Source organism: Fomitopsis serialis, assembly GCF_022376445.1.
Source record: "Fomitopsis serialis strain Sig1Antser10 chromosome Unknown B0H18scaffold_134, whole genome shotgun sequence".
NCBI classification, from domain to species: Eukaryota; Fungi; Basidiomycota; class Agaricomycetes; order Polyporales; family Fomitopsidaceae; genus Fomitopsis; species Fomitopsis serialis.
This window is the reverse complement of record NW_025955094.1, coordinates 77,724-99,906: the sequence shown is the minus strand read 5'-3', so window position 1 is coordinate 99,906 and position 22,183 is coordinate 77,724. Positions and strand designations below refer to the sequence as shown.

At 60.6% G+C, this 22,183-nt stretch overlaps 8 protein-coding genes across 8 annotated transcripts; 4 read left to right on the top strand and 4 right to left on the bottom strand.

Annotated features, from left to right (window-relative positions):
- Positions 1-118: 118 nt before the first annotated feature.
- On the bottom strand, positions 119-2,211 carry B0H18DRAFT_94261 (chaperonin 10-like protein). The gene is made up of 7 exons (XM_048041885.1): positions 1,864-2,211; positions 1,770-1,806; positions 1,656-1,717; positions 1,451-1,600; positions 1,001-1,397; positions 701-937; positions 119-648 (listed from the first exon to the last, which is right to left on the bottom strand). Exons 1-7 carry the CDS (start codon positions 1,950-1,952, stop codon positions 313-315), a joined length of 1,308 nt encoding a protein of 435 aa, XP_047887228.1. The 5' UTR covers positions 1,953-2,211; the 3' UTR covers positions 119-312.
- Positions 2,212-2,416: 205 nt separating this feature from the next.
- On the bottom strand, positions 2,417-3,346 carry B0H18DRAFT_885763 (glycoside hydrolase family 12 protein; the record flags this gene model as incomplete). Its single annotated transcript, XM_048041085.1, has 4 exons — positions 2,417-2,645; positions 2,699-2,845; positions 2,896-2,966; positions 3,017-3,346. The coding sequence occupies 4 exons, from the start codon at positions 3,344-3,346 to the stop codon at positions 2,417-2,419; spliced, it is 777 nt and encodes a 258-aa protein (XP_047887227.1).
- A 1,010-nt stretch (positions 3,347-4,356) lies between these two features.
- Positions 4,357-7,998, top strand: B0H18DRAFT_1096908 (uncharacterized protein; the record flags this gene model as incomplete). Its single annotated transcript, XM_048032467.1, has 5 exons — positions 4,357-4,501; positions 4,747-4,803; positions 5,873-6,414; positions 6,463-7,035; positions 7,085-7,998. The coding sequence occupies 5 exons, from the start codon at positions 4,357-4,359 to the stop codon at positions 7,727-7,729; spliced, it is 1,962 nt and encodes a 653-aa protein (XP_047887226.1). The 3' UTR covers positions 7,730-7,998.
- Positions 7,999-8,138: 140 nt separating this feature from the next.
- Positions 8,139-9,680, bottom strand: B0H18DRAFT_1041196 (60S ribosomal protein L10). Its single transcript, XM_048030573.1, has 5 exons — positions 9,605-9,680; positions 9,357-9,452; positions 9,063-9,301; positions 8,763-9,008; positions 8,139-8,712 (listed from the first exon to the last, which is right to left on the bottom strand). Exons 2-5 carry the CDS (start codon positions 9,444-9,446, stop codon positions 8,631-8,633), a joined length of 657 nt encoding a protein of 218 aa, XP_047887225.1. The 5' UTR covers positions 9,447-9,452; positions 9,605-9,680; the 3' UTR covers positions 8,139-8,630.
- Positions 9,681-9,786: 106 nt separating this feature from the next.
- B0H18DRAFT_1041193 (uncharacterized protein) lies at positions 9,787-10,374 on the top strand (the record flags this gene model as incomplete). Its single annotated transcript, XM_048030572.1, has 1 exon — positions 9,787-10,374. A coding segment is annotated over one exon (237 nt), but the record flags the coding sequence as incomplete, so codon positions are not given.
- Positions 10,375-14,428: 4,054 nt separating this feature from the next.
- On the top strand, positions 14,429-16,085 carry B0H18DRAFT_93899 (uncharacterized protein). Its single transcript, XM_048041848.1, has one exon. The coding sequence runs from the start codon at positions 14,759-14,761 to the stop codon at positions 15,971-15,973; it is 1,215 nt and encodes a 404-aa protein (XP_047887223.1). The 5' UTR covers positions 14,429-14,758; the 3' UTR covers positions 15,974-16,085.
- Positions 16,086-16,625: 540 nt separating this feature from the next.
- Positions 16,626-18,177, bottom strand: B0H18DRAFT_1124826 (fructose-bisphosphate aldolase; the record flags this gene model as incomplete). Its single annotated transcript, XM_048034912.1, has 7 exons — positions 16,626-16,926; positions 16,971-17,296; positions 17,434-17,653; positions 17,709-17,817; positions 17,879-17,889; positions 17,940-17,998; positions 18,049-18,177. The coding sequence occupies 7 exons, from the start codon at positions 18,175-18,177 to the stop codon at positions 16,626-16,628; spliced, it is 1,155 nt and encodes a 384-aa protein (XP_047887222.1).
- A 1,204-nt stretch (positions 18,178-19,381) lies between these two features.
- On the top strand, positions 19,382-22,019 carry B0H18DRAFT_1041167 (uncharacterized protein; the record flags this gene model as incomplete). The annotated part of the gene is made up of 6 exons (XM_048030571.1): positions 19,382-19,483; positions 19,637-19,908; positions 20,028-21,210; positions 21,246-21,371; positions 21,397-21,696; positions 21,809-22,019. Coding segments are annotated over 6 exons (2,115 nt in total), but the record flags the coding sequence as incomplete, so codon positions are not given.
- Positions 22,020-22,183: the final 164 nt, after the last annotated feature.

Sequence of the window (22,183 nt, the reverse complement as noted above, 5' to 3'; positions counted from 1 at the left end):
GTACTTTACTCCGCTTATTATTCCGGGATCATACCTTGTACAGTTCCCAATTGCTTTCGTACCTGCGTGATCAGGCTTTGCACTGTATCGACACTCTTTTATATAATCATCACTTCTGCTTTCGCATCTGCTACTGCGTTACCATAATATAACTAGTACGTTGATTGCGTGCAACACTGGCTCGTCGTTTGACGGTTGCTACAAATATCATGATGACCTTAGACGACTTCTTCGATACCTGTGTTCGTATTTGCACACACCCCTTGAGAACCCATAAAACCACGACTTAACCTCAGATATCCTCACGAGGTGTTACCTCCAAGGATCGAATAAGATCTTGCCGCACTTTCCCTTGTCAAAGAGCTCATAACTCTCCGCAGCCTCGTCAAAAGAAACAACCTTCTCAATAAGGCTAGCATCCTCCCCGATACCCCCAAATACATCCTGTCTCTTGACTAGCACCTCCAGTGCAAGCGGGAACATGGCGCGGACAGGACAGCGCCCGAAGTCAAGCGATACGTTCTTGTTGTAAACATCTCGGCCAGTGAAAGGTAGTGGAGGTTCTTGATGGACGCCGACCGAGCTGATGATGCCGAACGGGCGAACCAGACTGTATGCCAACTCAAGCGCGCTGGTATTCCCGACAATCTAGCCAATGCTGAGCGGATGCGAGTGAGCGGGAGCAGATGAAAACACTCACCTCCAAGACGGCATTGCAGCCCGCGCCTCCGGTCCATAGCTTGGCAAGTTGCTTAGCTTCGTCGATGGCAGCTACCACGAACGCGCCCGACTGTTTCTCCTGACGGCTTATCGTTGCATAGACCGCTTCCATCTTCTTGCGCCGCGACTCGTTGGGGTCGACTGCTAAAACTCGATAATCCAGCCCCTTCTCGGTTCGTACGTTCTCCATCATATGTAGCAAGCTGACCGCAGCGCACTAGCGATCGTGCAGTATTTCGTCAGCCCAGTTGTACATCGCAGATATTCGGTGAGTGCGTACCACCCCAACCGGTCCAAGGCCCACGATCGCGATGGTCAACGTCCGGTCTGCGGCCTCCAGCGGCTTCATCACTCCAGCGCCCGCGAGAGCCAACTCGCCACTTGGCACGAACGAGCTCGACGGGTATGCTAAACCGGTAAGCATCGGTGATAGCTTGGGGTGCTGTAATGTTTGCAAGGCAGCGAAGACACCCGTCGGCAGGATATCCGCCAGCAGAAGGAGCGAGCTGTCTGCGACCTCGAGGACACGGGCATTTGAAGTTGCCAAAGCGGTGAGGCTGAACAGCGTGCCGCCGGCTTTGGGGATTCGCGCGTACTGCGCCTGCCCGCCCGGCAGGATGGGGATGCCGAAGAGCGTCGAATGGATGCAGCGGCAAGTGAAGCCTACCCTGCAGAAACTATCTCGACGGTGAGCCCCTGACATCGGGCATGATGAATGAACGGTCCTTACTGGCATTCGCCGCACGACACGGTGAACGGCGATACAACTTTGTCGCCAATCTTCAAAGTGGAGTACAGTTCCGGCCTTCCCGTGGCTCCTGGATAGAAGCTCGATCCCAAAGCGACGACCTCGCCAACAAGCTCATGCCCGCAAATAAGCCTGACGAAGTGAGTTGCAGCGTATTCATCGACACCTTTGTGAAAGCTCGACGTACTCGGCATCGACGTCTTCATGGCCCCTATAAATGTGCAGATCACTTCCGCATAGTCCGGCCAACTTCAATGAACGGATCAGAAGCTCGCTATGTATCCGAGGTAAGGACAGATACCTTGATCTTGACAATCGCATCATCCGGGTCAACGATCCTGTTCGCATCACGAAGACATGAGTACTGGTACGCATCGAGATGGAAACGGCCTTACTCTGGAATAGGGACAGTCTCTACCCGAATGTCATACCCCGGAGGATACCACTTCACGGCGCGCTGCGTCCCTTGTGGATGGTTGCTCATAACCGAATCTGAGGAGTCTTGTCGAAGTCAGAGCAAGCTGGAATGGCGTGCGAGAGGAGGAGCGCGGTAGTCCTTTATTTAAGCTTCAAGTTAGGCACCCCCGGGCCATGACTCCCCATGATCGCAGATTGGGAAATCGGAGATACGGGTCCTATTGAACGATCCCTGAACGATTCACCCACGGGATGGCGGATAACGCGCGGTAGCACCGATTGAAGTGATTCCGTACAAAGACGCTACGAAGCAGCCGGCATTGACAGCCACGCTCGGCCTCGTGCGAGCCACGGTGCGTGACATGCTGCACGCATATGAGCGCAATACCAGTACACAGTGGGCTAATAACAGGATGCTCGCGTGAAATAACCGCTTCACAAGGAGGCTTCAACGACAACAACTGAAAACACCGGCCGAGCGAACATACACCAAGCTATGCACGTTGCTACCCGCCAGATATTATGCCCAACTCAAGACGAAATGACCGCGGAGTATGCGCTCGTCGTGAGCGTTACGTCGCTGCCGCTAGTAGCCTCCGAGCCGGCATCGAACGTGGTGAGGTACTGGGTGCTCGGGAGGGACTGCGCCGAGGTGAGGTACTGGAGGAAGAGGTTGACGTCGCCCGCGAAGCTCGCGACGGTGCTCGACGGGAGGAAAGAGTACACGTAATTGTAGCCGTTGGAGCCGTAGTAGAGGTCCCTGGGGCTGCGCGTGAGGCCGGGTATCACAGAGTGGGATTGGGGGGTACGTACCAGGTGTGTCCGGCGAGGGAGAGCCCGGTCTCGATGGGCACGGCGTTGCCGGAGGAGTCGTAGTTGTAGGAGATCGGGCCGGAGCTGTAGTTGGCGAGCCAGACCATGATCTCCCAGTAGTTCTCGGAGGAGCCGCCGGAGGTCGCGCTTGGGAGGGTGAGCTCGTGTACGAGTGCATGAGTAGACTGTCTACGCACGAAGTGAAGAGGTCGTAGGCGACGTCCGACACGATGGTGCCCGAACCGGACTGGCTCCACGACCAGGAAGACTGCGCGGGCAGTCAGCCTATCGGTAAGACTACATCACGGACGCACGGACGTCGATGGAGCTGATGGCGCTCAACTGGACGTTGATGCCGTCGGTGAGCTCGATGTTAGTGAACGTCTTGACGCCGCTGCCGCCGGACCAGGACCACTCGCTCTCCCAGGCGATGGTGTTCCCGCTGAGGCTGGCGAGGTTGGCGCAGTCAGAGCCCGTCGCGTTCGAGATGCCCCATTGGTCGAGGTTGAGGATGTACGGGCCGGCGGTGACGGTGTCCCATTGGCCGCAGTAGGAGGTCGTGTCGAGCAGTGCGGCGCGCGGCGTAGGCGCGGGAAGGGCGAGTGCGGGGCCAAGGAAAGGGAGGAGAACGAGTGCAAGGGGAGGCATGGTGAACGACTTACGACTCAGGTGAGCGAAGACTACGCGGGCTCCGGGGGAGGAGAGTAGTAGTTATGGAGAGTCGAGACACTGTACCCGCGTGCACGAGCATATGGAAGTGCTCGTGGGGAGTGCTTGTGTACCGGCGGCCCGCGTGAAGTCTGTAGAGGAACGTCGTGGCTCACGACCATCGCTTGGGAGCGTCCTAGCTAGGGTCCCACGGTTACACCAAGAGTGGCATGGGCTTGGATGCTCAGCGAGAACGTCGGGAGGGCAGACCGTCAGAGACTCGACCATAGACTCAGAGAAGCGAGGACGAATGTCGGGGATGCATGTTGAAGGAACATACTGGCTTGCTACTGATGACGGTGGAGAGTCGCGCGGATGGTTGTCGCTTTGAGCACCGGGCCGGACGGGTTGGCCGCATGAGTACCAGCAATAGACTCGTGGGTAGAGCGATGTCCGTGGCCAGAGTAGATGGTCACGAACACAGTCCTCTGACTTGAGTTGAGGATTGAGTTGAGGTGACGCTTGGCGAACGCCACCAAGGGCATCGATCGGCCAAGGATGCCATGCTGCGGTCCAAGATCTGAGGGCGGCTCAGCGGCAGCCACGCAGTTGCAGTGCGCAGGAGTCGAGGACAACTTGGCGAGTGGACAAGAGCACGTATGGTGCAGCGTGATTGTTCTCAAAGCTACGATGGCTCACCAACATACTCTGAGGCCTGAGATCTTGGCGGCCGCGTCGGTCCAAATGCTAGGTGTACGAGGATACGTTTGGCGTGAAGTGGAATGGCGCTGCGCATACCAGCGAGACCAGCGAGGCGCCAGGAAGCGCAGGGCTGGGGACAGTCGACCTAAAACAAGATGGAGAGCCTGAAGCAGGACAGGCGATGGACTCGAGTGCACTGCCTGATGTGCTGATGGGCTGCGGATGGGATCTCGGACAGGGCGCAGTGAGGGAGCCGGCCGTCGAGGCTGCGTGACATGCTGCTGTTCCGCAGATCCTCCTTCTGCCACATGACGCACGTGACCCTCGCAGGCAGGCGACGGGGAGACAGCGAGCGCAGGCAGAAGGACGACGAGCAGAGGCAGATGCACGACGGCGAGCGTGGCGGGGACGGTGGCGGGGAGAGGAGGGTTAGGCGGGACGGAACCCTAACCAGTGCGCCGGGGCGGGACGCTCGGTAGGCGCCGGCTGGCTGGTATTCTTAGCGGGCGCGTGGGGAGTCCGTCCGAGTTGTGCTCTCCCCGTCGTCTGTGCTGCTGCCTGCGATGGCGGCGCCTCCTGTCCCCCGCGGCCCTTCAGCCACTACGACGACTACCGCACAGACCCCCGCCCCACCCGCCCCCATCCCGCCTCTCCCGCCAGACTTTGACCCCGCAGAGGCCTCAGGCCCGCACTTTGAGGACCCCTCGTCGCCCCGCGCCCTCACAAGCTGCAGCCCGATCTGCCAGCCAACGTGCGTCCCGTCTTCCTCTTCTCTCTTCTTTCTCTCTCCATTCCAATCCCTTCGCTTGCGAAGCCCGCACGCCGTCGGCTCTCCGCCCACTCGCACCGCACTGCTCCCTGTCCCTTCTCCCATCGTCCCCGCGATAGTGCAGCCCACCCCCGTCGCGCGATCCCAGGTGCGATTCGCCTACCGGTGCTCCCATACCGCCATCGCAGCCACTCTGTGGCGCCCGTCCGTCGTGAGCGGTGCACATCCGTGATCTACACGCACTGCTCGCTTTACTTCTCCTGTTCGCCGGTGTCATGTCCGCTAAGCAGCTGTTCGTCCGCTGCGCAACCGTGACATGTCAGTCTCTCAATGTCACCGTGCGCCTACCGACCCATCCGCGCCCATCGGCGATACGTCGACGCCCTGATCGGTCTGACTTCCTCCTTACAACTCGTCTCTTCTTCGAGCATACCTCTAGTTACCGCCCGATGTCCCCAGTGCGGCGGTCTGTCACGCGCTGCCGCCATCCTCTGTTGTTCATCTGCACTGAGCTCCGCCACTGACGCGCGCACGGTCCTCTGCCAACCTTGAGACTGCGTGTGCTATGGCCGTGTCCTTGGTGACAGAGCACCCCCGACGTGCACCTGGCATGTCCATATCCCATATATTCCGTCGTCGTGGCCCCGCATAGCCTTGTCAACCTCTTTCTGCTTCCCGAAGTCTGATCTCGACCCGTAGATGGCACGCACGCTCGACGAACAATTCGCACATACACCTCCCCCTCCAACTACCACCGCGGTCGCTCTCCGGCACCCTACAACCCTGCCCCCGGCTTCATCATGCCCGCTCAGAGTCGCTCCCACAGCCGCGGTCCCAGCCCCCACCAACACCCACAAGGCGAATGGAGTCCGTGGGCGCCGCAGCCCGCCGCGCCGATGCCCCAGGCGCACCAAAATGGACACTATAATCCCGACGTGCTCCCCGCCCAGTTTGCCAACATGACTTTCCAGGAACCCCCACCCACGCAGGCGTACCATCCACCACGGTCGACGTCCGTCTACTCGACCTACGGCCCGCCCGTGCCTGCTCCACAGCCCCCGTCAATACCTCCGCGCCCGCCTCCCTCACGGCTCCCCTGCCGACCATCCCTGCGCTCATCGCGCTGCTGCCCTCGATCCAGCAGCACGGCTTCGATCCCGCCGCCAAGGTCGCCTGGTGCCGCGACGTCCTCTCGCTCGTCACCCGCGCGCAGCAGCTCACGAATTCCGACTACACCGCTGCGGGCGGCGATCCGCCGCAGGGCCCCGCGCGGATCGAGGACGCCGAGCTGCAGCGTCTCGTCGACGTCGCGGTCCCGCTGATCGTGCAGCTGGCGAACGTCCCCGCGGCGCCGAAGCCGCTGTACGTCGCGGAGGCGCTCTACCTCCTCGCGACCCTCGAGAGCAGCGGCGCGTTCCCGCTGCACGTCCCCCCGGACCCGCGCACGAGCTTCCGCCACTGCGAGCAGGCCGCCAAGTCGGGCTTCCACGCGGCGTGGTTCCGCCTCGGCAGGGACTATGAGAACTTCAAGGACGTAGAGCATGCGCGGCAGTGCTTTGAGCGGGGTGTGAAGAGGGGCGTCGAGAGCTGCATATACGTGAGTGTCCGACGGTTCGCAGCGGCTCGTGATGCTGACGCGGAGTAGCGGATGGGCATGGCAAACCTCATGGGCCAGCTGAGCCTACCGCCAAATCCCGAGGCCGCGCTGCCGCTCCTCAACCGCGCTGCGACGCTCGCCTCTGTCGACGTGCCTCAGCCGGCGTACGTCTACGGCCTGCTGCTCCTGAACGAGTTCTCGCACGTCGAGGTCCCGCCGCAGCTCTTCACGCCCTACATCCCGCCGGGGTCCAGCCCGGGCATGGAGGCGCGCAAGCACATCGAGCGCGCGGCGTTCCTCAACTTCGCGCCGGCGCAGTACAAGCTCGGGCACGCGTACGAGTTCGCGCAGGCGCCGTTCCCGTTCGACGCGCTGCTGAGCGTGCAGTACTACTCGCTCGCGAGCCAGCAGGGCGAGGTCGAGGCGGACATGGCGCTCAGTAAGTGGTTCCTCTGCGGCGCCGAGGGCGCGTTCGAGCGCGACGAGGGTCTGGCGTGGACGTTCGCGGAGAAGGCGGCGAGGAAGGGGCTGCCGAGCGCGGAGTTTGCGATGGGGTACTACGCGGAGGTGGGCGTGGGCAGTCCCAAGGACATCGAGGTGGCGAAGAAGTGGTATAGCAGGGTGCGTCGCCTCCTCACGTCGCGGGAAACAAGAGCTGACGCTCCGGCAGGCCGCACAACACGAGAACCCGGACGCGGCTGACCGTCTCCGTGCGCTGTCGCAGCCTGATGCTCGGCGGATCTCGCGCGAACAGCACGAGTCCCTCGCAGATACGACCATCGTCCGCAAGCGCACCCTTGCACGGCAACAGTCGACCGCACGACACGGGCCTTCGGGCGGGCGTCCGCCAGGCCCTGCCGCGCAGGGTGCACAGGTCATCCACAACGTCAGACAGAGCTCGCTTCGCCACGGGGCGCCTCCCAACGGCGGTGCCCTCCCGCCAAGCGCATCCGCGCCGCCGGTGGGCGGCGCGCCAGGGTACGGCGCGCCCGCGCAGTTCCCTGTCAGCGCATCACAGCCGCACATACCCCCGACAGGGTCGCCCGGGCCAGGTGGTCTGCGTCCGTTCGCCAACGCGCCCCGATACAGCCTCGTTGATCCAGGATCGCGCTCGGCGTCGCCTGCAAACTCGAACCGCGCGGGCGTCGGCGCTGGCGGGCTTCCCTCCCGGCCAGCGCCGCAGAGGCAGAACAGCGGGCAGCCGGAGGTGTCGAGTCCGCTCGCGCAGGCGCCGCCCAGGCCCGGTCCACAGACGTTCTCGGAGATGGGTATCTCTACCGGTAAGCTGGAGGAGAAAGACTGCATTATCATGTGAGGCGAGACTCGAATAGGTTTCGCTCGGGAACGCGGATGGACGTATCATAACTCGGAATACGCTCTTCGGACTGTGCTCGTATTTCACTCGGACTTGGAACTCCCTCACCCTTTCGTTTTGTGCGCTTTCGCTTCCGTTTCCGTTGCATATCGCAGGTGGATCTTCGTGGCGTCGACTGTGTAACTTAATTGCCTGTAGTACAATCGTCCTCTCATCGTATGCTGACGTCAACACGGTGCAGCTAATATACAACTACTCATATCAAGGTCTCTTCGTTGGTGTGACACCCGTATGGTAAGCGCGCTGAGCGGTCGTGCGTCGCACGCATCAGTAGGCTACGTCAACGCAAGTGGTGCGATGTCGAAGCAGCGAAATAATATTGCCGTGTTGCGCCTGAATCACAAAGACATTCGTGTCGATGCACATTGTATTGGAACATAGCTACAGTACATGAATATCTAAGATGTCTTCATTTATGGGGATCCAAATCCTCAACCAACTGAGCACGAAGCTCTTCCGATTCGGACGAATGAAATGAACCGTTCAATATTTGCCCCGTTTCCCCTAACCGTCGCCCACGGAAGAAGAGCGACGTAGTGAATAATAGGGCAGCAGTCAAGTCAAATAAAAGATAGAGACCGAAGAGTTGACCTCGTCCAGTAACCAGGAGGCAGGGCCATTGCACCCGCATTCAGTACGCTGCCGTGTCAACAGCCCAATGTTGCCGAATCGGAACCATGGAAACAACGAGACACGAGACATATCCAGACACATGACGAGATCACTCACTGAGACAATACAAGCACGACCGTGCACATGCATACAGGGTCCAAGGACAGTCGTCGAAACGACAATGCAGCGAATATAGCTAGGGTACATGATGCGACAATCACAACCGCCCTTACGCGCCGGCGCGGAGCTGGGCACGGAGGTTCTTCTCGAGGTTGCCCTTCGGGCGGATGTACTGGACGTAAGCACCATCCCTACGGTAATGTGAGCTGCGCAGCGATCAGGAACGGATGGTAAGACGTACTGCAACACACGCTTCTCCTGCTTCAGCTTGACGTAGTCCTCACGGTTGACGTTCGTGAAGCCCCACTTGCGGGAGACGATGATCTTCTGGCGGCCGGGGAACTTGTACCGTGCACGGCGGAGCGCCTCCTGGACGACAGGCGCGTTCTGGTCCTTCGTGCGGACGGAGAGGATGATCTGGCCGATGTTCACACGGGCGACCGTGCCGTACGGCTTGCCCCAGGCACCGCGCATGCCAGTTTGCAGACTTTGGGTTAGGGTGAGCACAGTTACGCGACGTGCAGCACGAGGGGATGCTCACCGATCGGCACCTGCGCAGGACAACATCTTGTTGATGCGGATGACGTGGAAGGGGTGGACACGGACACGGAGATGGAAGGAATCCTTGCCAGACGTCTTGGTGACGTACTTGTTGGCGCAGATACGAGCGGCTTCTAGCGCCTCGCTCGAAAGTTGTTCGTACTCATCGGAGACAAGGTGGCAGCAGTAGGGGAACTCGTCGACGGAGGCACGCTTACGGCCCAGATCGAAAATGCGGATCTATGCGGAGGGAACCTGTGAGAGAGATAGGCCACAGGTGGGTGCTGAGACGAACCTTGGAGTCGGGCACACCACGGTTGTAGCGCGACTTGGGGTACGGCTTGTTCTTGCAGTAGCGGTAGCAGCGAGCGGGACGGCGACCCATCTTATTCTGCACATTGAAGCAAAAATATTAGTGCTCACGTCATCCTAGCTAAACCAACTCCATCCATCATTTGCTGCCCGCATCCACCCCCAAATTGAGATAAAAAGCGATACCACAGGCTGCACAACGACGTCTGGAACAACGCGAGCGACACTCACAGTCTTTCTGGTGGTCGGAGGGGCGGGAAGAGTGAGGGCGGGTCGTCGGAGGGGCCGCCTTTTGAGGCGACTGATGAGAATGACTAACCGTCTCCGCAACCCGCTGAGTAACCCTCGGCATCTGCCGCTCGGCGCTTGCTGACTCCCCGGGACCGTGCACCCGCATTTGGCAACTCCGGGGACCTCTCCCCCCCGAACCCTTCCCCGACGTGCGCCCCTTGACCAACTACTTACATGCCGCCTTGAACCAAGTGTGTATCTCACCGGTGAAGCCTTCTTATCGCAGGGCTAGGCTTGCCTGCGCAACCATCGACTCATCGCTTGTCCAAATAACCAATGGAGAAGCGCGTCCGCACCAGTCATGTACGTCCATGCTCAGTCATCTTCAATGTGCATTGCCCACACGCCATACAGCACCATTCCATCAAGCCAGGAGGCGGCATCAGTCGCCCCGTATCGTCCTTATATCGCATGTCAATTGCATACTGAACGCCGCGCCGTCCTCATGAATAGACCACTGTACAATTTATACGGGGTGCATTGTCAACTCAACGCGTTCCAATTTGTCTCACAAGCCGACAATATATGAATGCACATCTCCAATCCGAGTAAACGTTGTCCTCGGTGCATTTCTGATATTACACCATCTGGCAGCTGGCGATATGAAGGTATTCTGCCGCCTCCTGTGACTACATTGCTGCCTTCCGCGACAGGTTTATGTACCAATCGCATAGCCCGCGGTCTCATTCGCGTTCATTCGACTACACGTGCATGTGTTCTCGTCCGACCGGTCACAAAGCGAGGGACCTGTCCTTCCTCTTCGCGAGCGGCACGACTCCCACCGGTGCATCGTGGCTTTCATTTCGCCCTCCCTTCTGGCCCGGGGCGCTGCCTGTGACTGCCGTCTACCGATGCCCCTCGCTCGTCATTTTCCCAAGTCACGATCTCGGACGCTCTGCTTCATTGAAAAAGCCGTGAGTCGATGTCCCGGTGACGTCTGTCTCCCCATCCGCTCCGGCCTGTTCTGCACCTCTTGACGAGCCACCTGCTCGCCGCCGTCCATGCGCTTCATGTACCCGCAGCGTCCAGGACCCGCCGTCTATCACGTCCGTCGCTCCTCAAATGGTCTGCACGACATGTACTGGTCAGGGGGTTACTACCCTACGGGTACGCGCGTGCACATTATGCTTGAAACTTTGTCTGACCATGCTCGTCGTTCGACGGATTTAGCACCGGAGATGCGCACTGTGTACTCGCAGCCAGCCGTCCAGCCACAAATGATCTACAGTCCCCAACTTCCCCCACAACGGCACTACTTATCACGCATGAACCGCCCTTACTATCCGCCCGTTCTCTGCTGCGATACGTGTTGCGGAGGCATGTGCTGCGATGCCTGCTGCGACGATTTGTGTTGCGATTCATGCTGCGGTTGCGGGTTAGTGATCACTATTCCTTGTAGCCTCACTCTGTCTCACCCGTCGTCAGACCGGACTGCTGTTATTGATTGCGTCCGCGATCGGGCCTTGGAATTTGTGCTCAGTAATGTTTACTCTTCCCTTCCTCTCCATCTTACGGTCTCTGTAGTTACTCGTTTGCACCTCTGGATATACCCGATATTTTCTTGTTCTATGAGCGATCGCCTGCTGTACTGATACTTCCCCTGTTTCCATGGTTTGACTTCACGTATAGACGATAGTATACGGCTTCTCACCGATAGACAACCGTACTGTACAAGTACGCATACGCCCCTTTCCGCAGTGCTTTCCTGAATGTAGGGATTTCTGAAACAATTCCACGACTTTTGGTGTCCTTCGGCCAATCATTATGCCACATGATGATCATGAAGACGATGAATTCTCAGTTTACTAGCAAGATGCAGCGGGTGCCGGTACTAGCGACGCCACAGTCTTATAGGGTACAGCAGTATTCGCGTGTATTAATTGACAGGCATGGTTGTGTATGTGCACGGGTAGCGTGCAGCATACTTTATAAGTATGGGCACTGCGGTACAGCTGCAGTGTGCCGAATCTACCGATCATCCCCGACTCCGACCGGAGGGAGAGAGGAGGGCTTTGTCGACCATAAGTCGTTCGCAGCCGGCGATGCCGCTCCCTCCGTGGGAAACACGTGACTCATAATTCCCATAAGCGGTATCGCAGCAATGCTCGAGTGTCTTACGAGGCAGCTCGAGGCGGTTGGATCCTTCCGTGCTTCTGGCTGCGTCTGGACGCCTGGATCTTTGACCATCGAATAAGTCCTCCCAAAGGTAGGAGGGCCTCTATTATGTTGAGAGCCCTCGCATGTACTGTAGTATGTATTACGGTAAGTAAGTTCGCCGTGTGGCTCAGACTCGTGGAAGCCCGAGACGCCCGGGCGGCGAAGCCGCCGCGGGCGTGAGGGCTTCCAATTGAGTCTCCATACCATTCCGATGGTACTTACAATATTAAAATACACACATAATATACTATGGTGCCGCTGTGGCAGGCTGAGTATAATAGCTGTGTGCCATGCAGGAGTCGGGGATCGGCGCTTGCGCCGCTACGATTGTCAGAGATGTCGAGACTCGACTCGACGCGAAGCCACACTACACGTGACCGAGTCGCGTCTCGGCGTCTAGGTTCGTTTACGCGCATTGCCATCACCTCGGCCACAACGCGTTCCTCCTCTCCTTACCGCGACCCTCTCGACTAAATCTGTGCATGTTACTCTCCAGGTCACTGAACTCGGCTTGCAAGACATGGAGACGCGTAGTTTGCCAGGTGGGTGATTATGACGCGCTTCCACTGGCACGAAGTATTTATGACGGTTCAATTCGCGTCTGCACTGTAGTGCGCGCCCTATACACCATTAACGTCTCTCCGCAGTACATGCTAGCAAGGTGCGACGACCTTTTGGACGTTGAAATTATACGTCCGGCACCACGGGCGGGGGACCCGGACGATGCAGAGGCCATCGTCTTCGGCAGGATCCCGCTGCGACCGTGTCTAGAGGCCATCTGTGACGCAAGGTTCGTCTGTTTATTTCCCACTTGTCTGTTCAGATTCACCTAACTTTCATCTCTCAGCCCGGAGCTGCTTCTCGATCCACGTCGTGACTTCTCCGTATACGTCCGCGACCCACTCGAGTCGTACAGGTTCGCCCTCTTCAGTCTTCCTACTTGTATCGCTCGATTACTTAGAGTTTGGCAGCCAAGGCCACCCTCCAGACTCGCTTGGGGTTGCACTTGGTTTGGGCCTCCTGTCGCGAGGACTACGGGATTCCGGGAGCAAGAAGGTCGTAGGCACTCTCATGAACGATAGCACAGGCGAGGACGCCCTTCAAGTGCTTCTGACAGTCAAGGAGGTACTTAGTGTTTCCTGCTGACTACTGACTGATTCTCAGACTGACCGTTTGCCCAGTGCGCTGCCAAGCCCGAGCAGCCAAAGTGGGCTACTGCCGAGAGGAGGACCCTGCTCGCTACAACTCCCCTCCCAGTGCGAGCATCATCATCGTCCAAGTCTGCGTCCGCTTCATCTAGAAGCAGATCCTCAGACGTGAAGCCATCCAAGAGCACGTCAAACACGACGCGATCGAATGCCGGTACTTCGTCTGTGAAAAGGTCCAGCTCTAGTCGTCTATCTTCTTCTGCGGCACCAGTGCAAGCAGTCGCATCATCTGAGCAGACTACACAGTCTGCCTCTCAGCCGTCTTCTAGCACAGACAACAACGCACTGCAAGCACTGCTCAGCGCGCTATCTGCTACCCCAGGAAAGAATGGCGAGCTACTCGGTGCCATGTCCTCCATCGATGCCGCCACAACAATACCTGCATCAGGGAACGCTGTACAGCCTAACTCTGCCCTGGTAGATGCACTACGCGTGCTTCTGAGTGCACCGCAGGCGCCACCGGGTACTGTCTCTCCTGCCGACCTCACGCGACCCCCCACATCATCCTCTGCTGCCCAGCCGCCAGCGACTCATGCTTCTGCCATGGCAGCTCAGCTCCGATCAACGCTTGGGCACGCTTCTACGCATCCAGGGTACATTCCGCCAGCGACACTCAGATTCCTGACTGCGTCTGGTCCACTTGCCTTGCCTCAGGCGTTCACTTCCTATTTTTCTTCGCGTCTGTCTGCTGCATCTGTAAGTGTTAAGCAACAGCCCCCAGAAGACGACGAAATTGTCTTATTGGACAAGGAGAATGTGAACCCTGGCGCTTTCAAGAAGAAAGAGCGTGATGGAAAGGGAAAGGACGTACACAAACCACTTCCCGTTGCGTCTGGCGCACCCAGAGCAGGACCAGATGGGCTGCCAACTCCAGCTGCAACGCCTTCGGTCGGCGCACCTCCGCTGTCGTCTACTCCGGGTGTCTTGCCACCATCTCAGGAAACGCCCACATCCCACGGACAGGACGACCATCGCAGGAACCGCACCACTTCGAGTTCAATCTCTATCGACGCACATTATCGCGACCACACGATCTACCACCCTGCTATCCCATCCCGAAGCTCCGTGAATACGAGTGTTCATCGTCGCCGTCGTCATCCTCCAGTCAAGGTGTTGTTGGATCGGACGGCAGAGGTCTGAAGAGAAAGCGGACGTTGAGCCAGATCATGGAGGAGAAGGAGCGTGAGCGGAAACGGACCTTGACCAGCGGTACGGGCATTGCGGGCCCAGACGGTACAGTAGGCAGCAATGCCACTGCAGGAACCTCGTCTTCTAGACACTCACCGAAGGGCAAAGGAAAAGGGGTTGACCGTGGTGCTGGCGAGAAGGCGTCGTCCCCATCCAGGCCGAAACGCAAGCCGTACGTGGTTCCTGCATGGGCGCGGACGACGACCGCGACGCAGCCCCGCCTTGCGGAACACGTGCGAGCGCAGCTCGAGGCGGAGCAGGCAAATAAGGAGCTGGAGCTGGAGAACAGAAGACAACGCCGGAGAGAACGGGACAGACAAAGGACGCGAACAAAGTCGAACACTACTACTTTGGCGTCAAGCGATCCCGCTCCGATGGCGATGTCTAGCTCCACGGGCACAACCGTTCTGAGCCCACCCATGGTCCTGGGTACTGCAAGCAAGGCGAACAGACTCATCGTGCCGCCAGATGCGAGACCGCGGACGCCACCGAGGCCTTTGATAGCAGAGAGCTCCGACCTTGCGATTTCTCGTCTCCACTCATGTCACGCTCGACAATTTCAACATCCTCCGCCCCCTTACGTGGCCTAGCCCCAGAAGAGGTACCGCTGCCGTCTACGCCGAAAACACCGAGGACACCAAAGACGCCTAGACGCACAAGGAGGTCGCTCACGAGCTCAAGAGATGAAGACGATCTGTTCGGGTCGCCGCTGTTCACGCCGAAGCGACGCTCGGTCTCGCGTTCCCCGAGACTACCAAGCCTGTACAAAGGCAGAGGTCCGTTGTTTTCCCCCAGGCGGTCAAGTGGGGAACTACGCACGAGCAGCTCGCGAAGCTCGCGTCTAGTAGACGACAGAGCTGCCGACGACGACGAAGATGACTTCCTGTCCAGTTCCCTGCCGGTCGCGAGCAGCGACGCCGACGGATTCGAGGATCCGTTTTGGGGGCCGACCGACCTTGGAGGTTCCAAAAGACCCGAAAGACGAGGATTGGGTGACAGGCTACCACCGTCGTCTCCACTACCACCGTCCAGCCCGGTTCTCTCCCCCGTCGACGCGGACGACTGGACGGCAGAAGAGGCTGCAGAGATGGCAAACGATCCAGATGCCGATCAGGATGAACAGGCCGCGTTGCTGACACCGAAAGCTGCGTCGTCTGCTGCGGAGGCTGACTTTTGGACCGCGAACCTTGTCGAAACAGGGCCCTCAGCACCGACGCCTACCGAGTCTGATTTCCCCACACCTACAACATCCGAACTTGGCCTGGATGCCGGGTCAGAATCTGCACCAACGCCTGAGGATGCATTCTGCGAGACTGGTGCCACAGAAGCCGAATCATCTGCAGTCAAATTCCAAGAGGCCCAGAGCACCCAGGACCACTCGACGGCGGACCTTGTCACCACTACGACAGATTTCACTGAGTCGACCGGTTTCATGAGCGGGGCGAGCTCAGACTTCGCTTGGGCCATGCCTGAGTCGAACTTCGATCCCGCCGCTTGGTTGGGCACCGATTCGGACTCGCAGGCGGCCTCCAGCGACTTTGAGGCGCTGTTCAGCGATCTACCCGCGAGCGGAGACGGTGACGGTGACCCATCGGTCAACAAGGGTCTGAGCGATGCGGAGTTTGCGGAATTGTGGAACACGCTGTTCGTGTGCTCGAATGGGGGTGCCAATCCGGGAGAGGCGGACAGATTGAGCAGACAGCTGCGGCGGGCGTGGATCCGGAGCAGTTGGCGGATAACATTCAGAAGCTGTTGAGCGGGTGTGCCGTATGACGACGTGCGACTGATGTACTTACGCGAGAAGGACGATGGAGGGACTTGTTGCGCATGCTGGTTATTTGTGGACGTCGCACTCCTGTCAATGACAACACTAATAGTATAAATCACCGTTGGAGCTGTCAATGTAGCATAGAGCATAGATTGGCGGCCGTCCGCAGGTTGTCGATCGAGGACCGAAACGTACGAACGCAGCAATCTGATTCAGAGGTTTATAATATGTGGTGCAAGGGAACGATGGGTGCCTGCGGCGAACAGGACGATGCTGTCGTGCCATTTGAGTAGCGTCGAATGTAACCGACTCTGATGCCTTACCCTGCCGTTGCGCTGCGATGGGCCATGTATGACTGCATGACCGGTGACGGGAATCCCCTCACGACGTACATACTTCTCCAGTGGTGCCCGCCACCGTTGAGTATCTGTTCGCGATCGGAGGCCTTCTAACATCCGCCGGTGAAGTATGTGGACATACATGTCCCTGGGCACAATACCCCTGCCAACTGTTGCAGCGAACCAGTCATCGGCATGGAGTTTAGTCTGTGCGTATGATATATTCTGTACTACAACACCTTAGGTATACAGATTGACGTTCTTCATTTCTATTGCATCCCCCAAGCGCCAGCCGCGCGCACTCACAACCGGTTGACGTTGCCGAGGTCGGTGCAGGCCTCCTTGACGCGGACGACGAGGGTCTTCTCGCCCTCGCGGACCCAGACGCGGGGGTCGTAGTACTTCTTGTTGGGCTTGTCGGCGCCCTCGGGGTTGCCGACCTGGCTCTGGAGGTAGCCGCTCTTGTTCTGGACAAAGTCGCGGATGCCGACGAGGTACGCGTACTGCGTGTCGGTGTCGACGTTCATCTTGACGACGCCGTTCTGCACGGCGGTCTTGATCTCGTCCTTGGTCGAGCCGGAGCCGCCGTGGAAGACGAGGAACCTGGCGCACGGTCAGCGGACGGGAGTGGGGGGCGAGAGACGCACGCACAGAGGCTTCTTCTTGGAGAGCTTCTCCTCGCGTAGACCTGGTGCTTCTGGAGGAGCTCGGGGTGGAGGCGGACGTTGCCGGGCTTGTAGACACCGTGGACGTTGCCGAAGGCGGCGGCGATGGAGAAGTTGGGGCCGATCTTGGAGAGGGCGGAGTAGACGTCCCAGATGTCCTCGGGCTGGGTGTAGAGCTTGCTGTTGTCGACGCTGGTGTTGTCGACGCCGTCCTCCTCGCCGCCGGTGATGCCGATCTCCATCTCGAGCCAGAGGCCGAGGGGCGCCATGCGGGCGAAGTACTTTGCGCAGGTGGCGATGTTCTCGTCCTTGGCTCCTCGGAGAGGTCGAGCATGTGGGAGGAGAAGAGGGCCTCGCCGTGCTGCTTGAAGTAGGCCTCGTCGGCGGCGAGCATGCCGTCGAACCAGGGGAGGAGCTTGTGGGCGCAGTGGTCCGAGTGCATCACGACGGGGCTGCGACGGCCGATCACGATCAGCGGGGAGGCCATGTGATTGTGCGCGAGAATGACGTACACGCCGTACTCCTTGGCCACGAGGCGGATGTGGTGGGCGGCGGCGACGGCCCCGGCGATGGAGGCCTGCTGCTTGTCGTTGGCGAGGCCCTTGCCGGCGAAGTAGGCGGCGCCGCCCTGGGAGACCTGGATGATGATGGGGCTCTTGATGTCGCTGCGGGGCAGCGTCAGTGGGCGAGCGGCGATAGGAGCGAGTGGAGGAAGCGCACCGGGCGGCCTCGAGGACGGCGTTTGCGACGGAAGAAGAGGTGACGTTCTGCGCGAGGTCGGAGATTAAGGCGGCAAAGGAGGCGCGAAGGGGGGAGTACTCACGATGGCCTGATTTACGATGGTGCGATGGAGGGTGAGCTGGAGCCGCCAGGAAGTGCGCAAAACTTACGGGATCGCAAACTGAAAGTGGAGTGAGCTGCTGAGACGAGGGAACGGAAGGGGAGACGGACCTGGTGTCCTTCGCATACTCGAAGAGTTTGCGAACGTTGTCGCCAGTGAGCACGCCGGCCTGGAAGACTGGGTGAGCAAGATGACAGCAACAACACGGGGGATACATACGGGGACAATGTCGAGGACACCCATTTTCGCGATGAGGAGGGGTAGTGTAGTGAGATGCGAGGGAGTGCTCGTCGGAGGGGCGGGTATATAAAGGCAGGACCCGGGCGACGGCGCGACTATCGATGACATCACGTGACCGGTGCGGGCCAGAGTCGCGTCGTTTCCGCTCTGCCCAGACACCGTGTCCCATTCGCTATCTCGAGCTCTGTTGAGGCGTCATCGACGTCCAGAGCGCGTCGAGCGTGTCAACGACGAGCTGCAGATGTGCTGTTGGTGAAGGCGCCGACAAAGGGGAGGGACGACGCCCGCGTTGCTCCGACGGGAAGCTGCACGTACCCTGGGTCATCGCTCTCAGACTCTCACCGGGGCAACCCCCTTCCCCACCGGTCCGCAAAGCGCGGCGAGCTATGTTTGCCTTCTGAGCGGTGTCTGAACGTGTCTGAGCGTGCGCATCGAGATATGGTCGTGATTGCTCGCGTGTGGCGGGTGGGACGCGTGTGAGGAGGGAAGCAGTGAGTGGCGAAGAGAGGCGGGTGCGGAGGGCGAAGAGTGGCGTCGCCGCGGAGGGTGACGTGAGCGCAAATCATACCGCCGGCGAGTCGAGTCGCATGTTACTTCGGGGGTCTTTCTGGCAGTCGACCAGAACGCGTTACTGCAGATGGGCAGCAGCCCGGACGCAGGGGAATCGCAGCAGGTGGGGGCGAGGACAGCGGGCGGAGATCTGCAGCCGAGCGCAGGTATCGGGATCGGGCTCGACGATGGGCGGTTCCTGTCGTGTGCGCTCGACGATCGTCCTGCACGCGGACTTGATCGCTGCCAGCCGTGCCTAGCCGCGCTTCTGTCGCTGCACCCAGCTCGTCGCTGCTGCTGCAGCGGGCGTGGCGACGAGCAACACGCAGAGACGGGTCGACGACGACGCGAGAGTGCACGCTGGAGATGCCGGCGGGGAGGGAGCCGGGATTAATGGAATTGCGGAGGCGCCGAGTGCGAGGCGAGCGGAAAGGAAGCATCGCTCGCTCGGGGACCCCGGCTTCGTCCTCTCCACTCCATCGCCTGTGTGCTGCCCTCTCGCCCTCATGCGCCTCTCGATGCGCAGGCTGTGCCTGTGCAAGCACGGCAGAGACTGAGAGGGCCATCGGGGTGCGCGACACGTGTGGGCAGCGGGAGGGCGGGCGGAGGCGGGGACGGTCGCGGGGTCCTGACAGGTCCCATAAGTGTCCACAGCGTCGTCCGCATTGGGTCCGGCTCTCCATTCAAGAACGCGCTTCGCCGCCTCCTTCTCCTCCTCCTCCCACCCCATGCCCTTCCAACGCTACCTCGAGGCAGACTTCAGCCCGACTACCAGCAGCCCGCCCCTGCCGACCACCACGACCCCTCCATCTTCAGCAGCAATGTCCACTTCCAGCTCCCCGCCCTCATCCTCGGCGCACCCACCGTCCCCCCGACGGTGGTGTAGAGCTCCTCCCCCAGGGCTACCTCCCTCATCCTTCGTCCGCCAGCGCATCCGCCTGGTGGTCCAACCCACCGTATCCCTATGACCTGTAAGTATCTTCGCACCCCCTACCTTCTCCCCTTGACCGTCCTCCAGCGCGTCCAATCCGCCTTCCCAAAGTACCAGCAGCACGTCTACCCCCAGCCGTCTGCACCTCCCGCCCACTACCAGCCCTCCCCGCTCATCCCGACCTCCCCAGATCCCTCCCTCCACTCGTCCTACGCCCCTGCTCGCCTCGTCCAGACTCCCGTCTCCGCCACGCGCAGCCCCTACCCCGACCCCCCGCCCCACCCCGTCGTCTTCCCCACGTCCCTCGGCCTCCCCGTCTACTCCACCTCCGGCTTTGACTTTCTCGCCCTCCTCACCGCGTCGCCAGCCGCCCGACCCCAAGATCCACCTCGGCCCCGTCGACATGTCCTGCTCCTTCGTCGTCGTCGACGCGCGCCGCTATGACTACCCATCGCCTACGCCTCCCCTCCTTCTGCAGGCTTACCGGCTACTCCGAGCAAGAGGTCCTCGGCCGCAACTGCCGCTTCCTCCAGGCCCCCGGCGGCAGGGTCCTCCGCGGAGAGCCCCGTCGCTACACCGCTCCCGAGGCCGTCCACGCCCTCAAGGACGCGTGTGCGTCCCACAAAGAGTGCCAGACGAGCATCATCAACTATCGCAAGGACGGTCAGGCCTTCATCAACCTCGTCACCATCATCCCCGTCCCCGCCGCCGACCACGAAGAGGTCGCGTACTACGTCGGCTTCCAGGTCGACCTCGCCGAGCAGCCCAGCGCGATCCTCCAAAAGCTCCGCGACGGCTCGTACATGGTCGACTACTCGCGCAGCGCGCCCTTCAGCGCGCCCAGTGCGCCCGTGCAGCGCAACTGGCGGACCGCCTCCGCCGCCATGTCCGGCGTGTCCAGCGAGCTGCACGACGCGCTCTCTGATGCCACCTTTCTGCAGAGCTTTGCCTCCGCGCTGCCCGGTAGCGCTGGCAGCGGCGTCGTTCCCGGCAGCGCAACTTCGGCGGCCGCCACCACGTCTTCGCCCGCGAATGAACAGTCGGCGGACCCGTACGACAGCAACAAGCCGCTCAACCTGCTCCTCCTCGCCGCCACCCCCGACTTTGTGCACGTCGTCTCCCTCAAGGGCGTCTTCCTCTACGTCGCCCCGTCCGTGCGCGACGTCCTCGGCTACGAGCCCGCCGAGCTCGTCGGCCGCTCCCTCGCCGAGTTCTGCCACCGCGCCGACGTCGTCCCGCTCACGCGCGAGCTCAAGGACAGCTCCGTCACGCCCGGCTCCGGCGCGCCCGCGCCCGCGCGCACGGAGAGCCGCAGGAAGGTCGACCTGCTCTTCCGGATCCGCACCAAGCGCGGCGAGCTCGTCTGGCTCGAGTGCCGCGGGCGGCTGCACGCGGAGCCGGGCAAGGCACGCAAGGCGATTATCCTCTCGGGCCGCGTGCGGAGCATGCCGCAGCTCGAGTGGGGCCCCGTCGCGCGCGGGGGCGGCCTCGCGCCCGCGACGACCGTGGTGAAGTGCGATCCGGAGGACGGCGAGGAGACGCGGGTGGAGGAGCAGCACGAGTTCTGGGGGCTCGTGAGCGCGGGCGGGACGTGGCTCTTTGCGGGGCACGCCGTCGCGGACGTGTTGGGCTGGGGCGCGACGGAGGTGATCGGGCGGATGGTCGGCGACTTTATTGGCGGCGCGCGCCCGCGGAGGTGCAGCGCGCGCTGAGCGAGGCTCTCGCGGTGGTGGTGGCCACCCCGTCGGCGGGCGGGGAGCAAGAGTCGCGTGCGGTCAACTGCGATATGAAGCGCAAGGACGGGTCTCGGATCTTGGTCCGCGTCACCTTGTATCGCCCGTCACAAGGCGGCGCGCGAAGCACCCGTCTGGGCCGGTCCGCGCCCGGTCGTGTGCCAGGTCCGCCGACTGGACGTCAACTCGATACCGGGCGCGCGTCCGCGGCTCATGCACTCCGTCACGGAGAGCGTGTTCGCGGAGCTCGGGGCGCGGCGCGAGAGCAGCTGGCAGTACGAGCTGCAGCAGCTCAAGTTCGCCAACGAGCGGCTGCGCGAGGAGGTCGAGGTGCTCGAGGCCGCCGTCGAGGGCGCGGTGCAGCAGCACCAGAAGCGGCATCGCCACGAGCACCAGCAGGCTCACGTTGCGTCGGTGGCGGCGCCTGCACAGGCGTCGACGTCTTACTCGCACTCGCACTCATGGGCCCCATGACGCAGCTGCCTGAGATGGCGCCGACGTATGCCGGCCGGTGCGTATGGAACAGGAATGGCGGCCGTCGTATGCGTACGATGCCCTGGGCCATCAGCGCATCCCGTCAGCACCCGTGTCTTCCAATCAGCGGCCCATGAGGCTGCCCATGAAACGGCCATGGGATGCAGATGACGGACCGACGTAAAGTATGATTTGGAGTCCTCGTTTGCTGTCGCTTTCGCTTTCGCATGTCTAGATGTTGTCGCATTCGCTGTCGTTCCGCTATCGCATACACAAGAGTTGGCTCGGATTGTATTTGTTCGCACGGAATATGCATACATGAATAATGGATTAACACCGTGAACAGACGAATGCGTGAGTGGCTCGTGGCGGGCGTAATGGTACATGCTTCAGTAGTCAGTGAGTACAAATTGCGGAATACGACGAT

What these genes read in the sequence shown, in the direction of transcription:
- B0H18DRAFT_94261 (XM_048041885.1), bottom strand. Translation starts at nt 1,952, where the DNA reads ATGAGCAACCATCCACAAGGGACGCAGCGCGCCGTGAAGTGGTATCCT. An exon ending in GAGACTGTCCCTATTCCAGA is followed by an intron (nt 1,807 to 1,863) that starts GTAAGGCCGTTT and finishes TGATGCGAACAG; the next exon opens with GATCGTTGACCCGGATGATG. An exon ending in ATGCGATTGTCAAGATCAAG is followed by an intron (nt 1,718 to 1,769) that starts GTATCTGTCCTT and finishes CGTTCATTGAAG; the next exon opens with TTGGCCGGACTATGCGGAAG.
- B0H18DRAFT_1041196 (XM_048030573.1), bottom strand. Translation starts at nt 9,446, where the DNA reads ATGGGTCGCCGTCCCGCTCGCTGCTACCGCTACTGCAAGAACAAGCCG. An exon ending in GTGGTGTGCCCGACTCCAAG is followed by an intron (nt 9,302 to 9,356) that starts GTTCGTCTCAGC and finishes CCCTCCGCATAG; the next exon opens with ATCCGCATTTTCGATCTGGG. An exon ending in CAGGAGAAGCGTGTGTTGCA is followed by an intron (nt 8,713 to 8,762) that starts GTACGTCTTACC and finishes ACATTACCGTAG; the next exon opens with GGATGGTGCTTACGTCCAGT.
- B0H18DRAFT_93899 (XM_048041848.1), top strand. Translation starts at nt 14,759, where the DNA reads ATGTCACGCTCGACAATTTCAACATCCTCCGCCCCCTTACGTGGCCTA.